The sequence below is a fragment of the Pistacia vera genome, unplaced genomic scaffold (assembly GCF_008641045.1).
Source record: "Pistacia vera cultivar Batoury unplaced genomic scaffold, PisVer_v2 Contig474, whole genome shotgun sequence".
NCBI lineage: Eukaryota > Viridiplantae > Streptophyta > Magnoliopsida > Sapindales > Anacardiaceae > Pistacia > Pistacia vera.
The window spans coordinates 166,635-170,674 of record NW_022196306.1 but is presented as its reverse complement, the minus strand read 5'-3'; the positions used below and the strand labels follow the sequence as shown (position 1 = coordinate 170,674).

The 4,040-nt window shown below is 37.4% G+C and overlaps 1 protein-coding gene across 1 annotated transcript; it reads right to left on the bottom strand.

The window, feature by feature from the left end:
* Positions 1-418: 418 nt before the first annotated feature.
* Positions 419-3,797, bottom strand: LOC116146201 (subtilisin-like protease SBT5.6). Its single transcript, XM_031431610.1, has 7 exons — positions 3,713-3,797; positions 3,332-3,443; positions 2,603-3,167; positions 2,398-2,498; positions 1,355-1,715; positions 1,038-1,251; positions 419-951 (listed from the first exon to the last, which is right to left on the bottom strand). Exons 1-7 carry the CDS (start codon positions 3,795-3,797, stop codon positions 419-421), a joined length of 1,971 nt encoding a protein of 656 aa, XP_031287470.1.
* Positions 3,798-4,040: the final 243 nt, after the last annotated feature.

Below are 4,040 nucleotides of genomic sequence, written 5' to 3'. Positions count from 1 at the left end.
ACAGTGGGTTGCTATGGCATAATTTTCCCCAGTTAACAAAAAAAATTGTGAACCTTGGCAGTTTGATAGGCAAAAATATAATAATAATAATAATGTGAAAATATCTTTACAAATATTAATTATGAATGGATTATATTATTATGTTTAGAACTTTTAGAACTATTTCGACTAGTTTTGATGTTTGATTTGTGTGTTGTATACTTATAATTTAATTATAAATGTCATTACTCATTATATATATATATAGTTTTAAATAATCTACTAAATACTATAATATATTAGTTTGTATAAAAATTTATAATTATACTATTATTTATTTTTCAAATATACGAAAGAAGAATACATTTACCCATACCTCTACTTAAAATTATTCCAACCTTTAAAGGTTTCATACGTCCCTATGCTTCTGTAAGAAAAATTATTTTAAAGATATTGCCATGGGACTTACAACACTTAGATTACCACTAGTCCAAGAGTACGAGCCAAAGCCATAGTTAGATTTCAGATACTCGCTTCCAGCTACCGCTCTTATTGTAAGTGTGAAGCTTAAAATCTGGCCAACTTGCTGAAATCGCAAAACATTTGGAGTGGCATCTACAGTGATTCCCTTTGGTGGTTTCGCAATGAAGTTGTACACAGTATTGGCAACACTGCCAACATGAGTAACTCTCCTGTTAACAACTGCAGTGCCTGTAAGACCACGAATAGCAAGTGATGGATAATTGAGGTTGAACGATGGTTCTTGTGGACACTTATATGATGGATCAATTGCTTCAGTGGATCCGCCGAGGTTGCAAATGTAATGAAGGTAGTCATCATATGAGGCGTCGTATATAAGACCAGGGTCTGCTGCCTCTACAGGACGGAACTGCCCGCATCCCATCATAAAAGGACTGGCAAGATTGCCATGTTCATCAGTTATTGACGAGCCTTGGTTGTTTATCATTGAGGCTGCAAGATAAGATGTATCATTTTAATGTAAAACATCCGCGAAATGACTATTTTCGTATAATTAAGCTGTTTTCTCTTAAGTTTACCTGTGGTCATAATGGCGGATCTTATGGCGGCACTACTCCAATCAGGATGCAAAGCTTTAATAAGTGTGGCTGAAGCAGCAATATGAGGGGCAGCCATAGAAGTTCCTGATTGTAAATTATAAGTGACATTACGGTTATCAAATACATCTCCTGAAACTGATGTTCCCTCGCTCCACGCTGCCAATATATTCAATCCTGGAGCCGCGATGTCAGGCTGTAAAGAAAAAAATTAAAATTAGAGAATATAGTGAAACAAAGAGTGAATCTTAACAGTGTAAAATAGATATAAGCAAAGCCAGTTTCCGAAGTTATATTACCTTGAGAATATTAGGATCAAAGGGATTAGGTCCTCTGCTAGAGAAGGAAGTCACGTTGGGTGCTACCCCGTATAACATTGTCATTGTTTTATTGAATAAAACTGCCTGTGGATTCTTGGTAGACCTGATGTATTGAATAATTTTTAGCACATCGGAGGAGGAGACTTCAGTTGCTGGAAGAACATGAGTGTCGTATACTGCTCTATCTCCCATTACTGGAAGGTTTCCTAAAATTAAACCTACACCTCCCGCTCTCTTCACTTCCATCCCCTGCGCAATTCTCGATTCTATAGTCCCTACCATGCACACCACTATATTTCCTTTTACTTTCTCAGGTGCAAGAGAACCAGGGAGGCAATTTCTGCAATATTTATTAATAAACAATTGTATTACATAGTGTGTGACAAAATTTAATTTGAACTAATAAAAATTAGGTGTAAAAATTACGCTGCTAAATTCTTGTCAACTCCGGGAACAACCACATCTGCTGCATATACTAGTGTTCTATTTTGATCATCAAGCTCGTAATTAGGAGTGGCTGTTCGTCCCTAAAATTAATTCGTTCCAAAAGAAAAGAATAATTAAAACAAACACAACCATGAACAAGAAATCAAGCAATCGCAACACGTTAAAAATAATTTAAATTCTTTACTATAACTGCGACGCCATTTGCCAGAATAACAGCCCGAAGAAAATCACGATCGATGGAGCTAGCAGCAACTGTTATAACCCACGGGTGGTAATTGGACACTGTTTCCCAGGCTGGACCTGCATTTCCAGCTGCACATGCGACAACAATATTGTTTTTCACCGCCATTAAAGCTCCAATTGCTATAGGATCTTTCTCTATAGGAAGAGGTTGTGAACTCCCAAGGCCAAGGGAGATACTCAGCACGTCAACTTTATCACCAATGGCATCATCTATGGCTGCTAGTATATCTTCCTCAAAACAAGCATTCTCCTCGGAATTCTCTCTGTTAGGGACTAACCAACATACTTTATAGATGGCTAGGCGGGCCAATGNAAGTAGGTGTAAAAATTACGCTGCTAAATTCTTGTCAACTCCGGGAACAACCACATCTGCTGCATATACTAGTGTTCTATTTTGATCATCAAGCTCGTAATTAGGAGTGGCTGTTCGTCCCTAAAATTAATTCGTTCCAAAAGAAAAGAAAAATTAAAACAAACACAACCATGAACAAGAAATCAAGCAATCGCAACACGTTAAAAATAATTTAAATTCTTTACTATAACTGCGACGCCATTTGCCAGAATAACAGCCCGAAGAAAATCACGATCGATGGAGCTAGCAGCAACTGTTATAACCCACGGGTGGTAATTGGACACTGTTTCCCAGGCTGGACCTGCATTTCCAGCTGCACATGCGACAACAATATTGTTTTTCACCGCCATTAAAGCTCCAATTGCTATAGGATCTTTCTCTATAGGAAGAGGTTGTGAACTCCCAAGGCCAAGGGAGATACTCAGCACGTCAACTTTATCACCAATGGCATCATCTATGGCTGCTAGTATATCTTCCTCAAAACAAGCATTCTCCTCGGAATTCTCTCTGTTAGGGACTAACCAACATACTTTATAGATGGCTAGGCGGGCCAATGGCGCCCCGCCGGTGGCTGTGCCACCTGCTAACCCTATTAGAGAAGCATTCACAACTTGGCGGCCGGCCACTGTGGACGCTGTGTGAGTGCCATGGCCAATCATGTCACGTGGCGAACGGGATTCCAACGTCTCGTTGAGGCGCCCGTAGTGTTTCTCATAACCTTTCAAGTAGTACCTTGCTCCAATGATCTTGCTATAAAACGTTAATAGAGTAATTCAAGATTAATTATAATCATGACGGATTTAAGCTAATTCATTGAAATGTAATCACTGTGTTAACAGTTAATACAAGATCTTATAGAAATAAAAGGTTATATAATTACAGATTATCATGGAAAGTGAAGAAAAATCACTCACTTATTACAGTGGAATCTGTCATAGTAAATGCCAGCTTGACAGACTCCTCCCCATGATGGTGAACCGGGTTTCATGTCTTGGTCACTAAAACTCTTTGATTCTGGCCATATACCTAATAAAAAATCAACATTATCAAGTTTCCGAGAAAACTAAGCAGGGATCCGAGTCAAATGAGGAAATATCATATGAAAACAAAGACGATAAGTAGTTGTTTGTAAGTATAGAAAAAAATCAGAATATTATTGGAAATGACAACCCTTTAATGAATTTATGAATTTTTTCTCTTTTGTATCTTTAAATGAATTGTGTTTGATATGCATGCACTGTCTTTGTAATACTACGTTAGCAATAACTTTGCAATAACACCAACATGTGACGAACATGGGTTTTTAATAACACCAACATGTGACCAACAAGCTCGGCTCAGCTCGTGAATAGCCCTAGGAATGATGTTGTGTATAATCATTCTTAATCTTATTTAGGTTTTTTTTTTTTTGGATCTTATCCCTGAGTATGTCTTGTGGTAGGATGTCTTTGCATTTGTGTTCTTTTGCTTGCTCTTCTCCTCTTGTCTCTTATCATTTGTATATTTAAGACAGATAAATAAGAAGAGATTAAATTCAGTCTTTTAAGTTTGTGTTTTTGTTCTTAACCCAAGGTATGTCTTTTGTGTTTTTATGATTCCTTTGTTTATGCTTACCAATAATAA

What these genes read in the sequence shown, in the direction of transcription:
- LOC116146201 (XM_031431610.1), bottom strand. Translation starts at nt 3,797, where the DNA reads ATGATTATACACAACATCATTCCTAGGGCTATTCACGAGCTGAGCCGA. An exon ending in GACAGATTCCACTGTAATAA is followed by an intron (nt 3,168 to 3,331) that starts GTGAGTGATTTT and finishes AACGTTTTATAG; the next exon opens with CAAGATCATTGGAGCAAGGT. An exon ending in CAAATGGCGTCGCAGTTATA is followed by an intron (nt 2,499 to 2,602) that starts GTAAAGAATTTA and finishes AATTAATTTTAG; the next exon opens with GGACGAACAGCCACTCCTAA.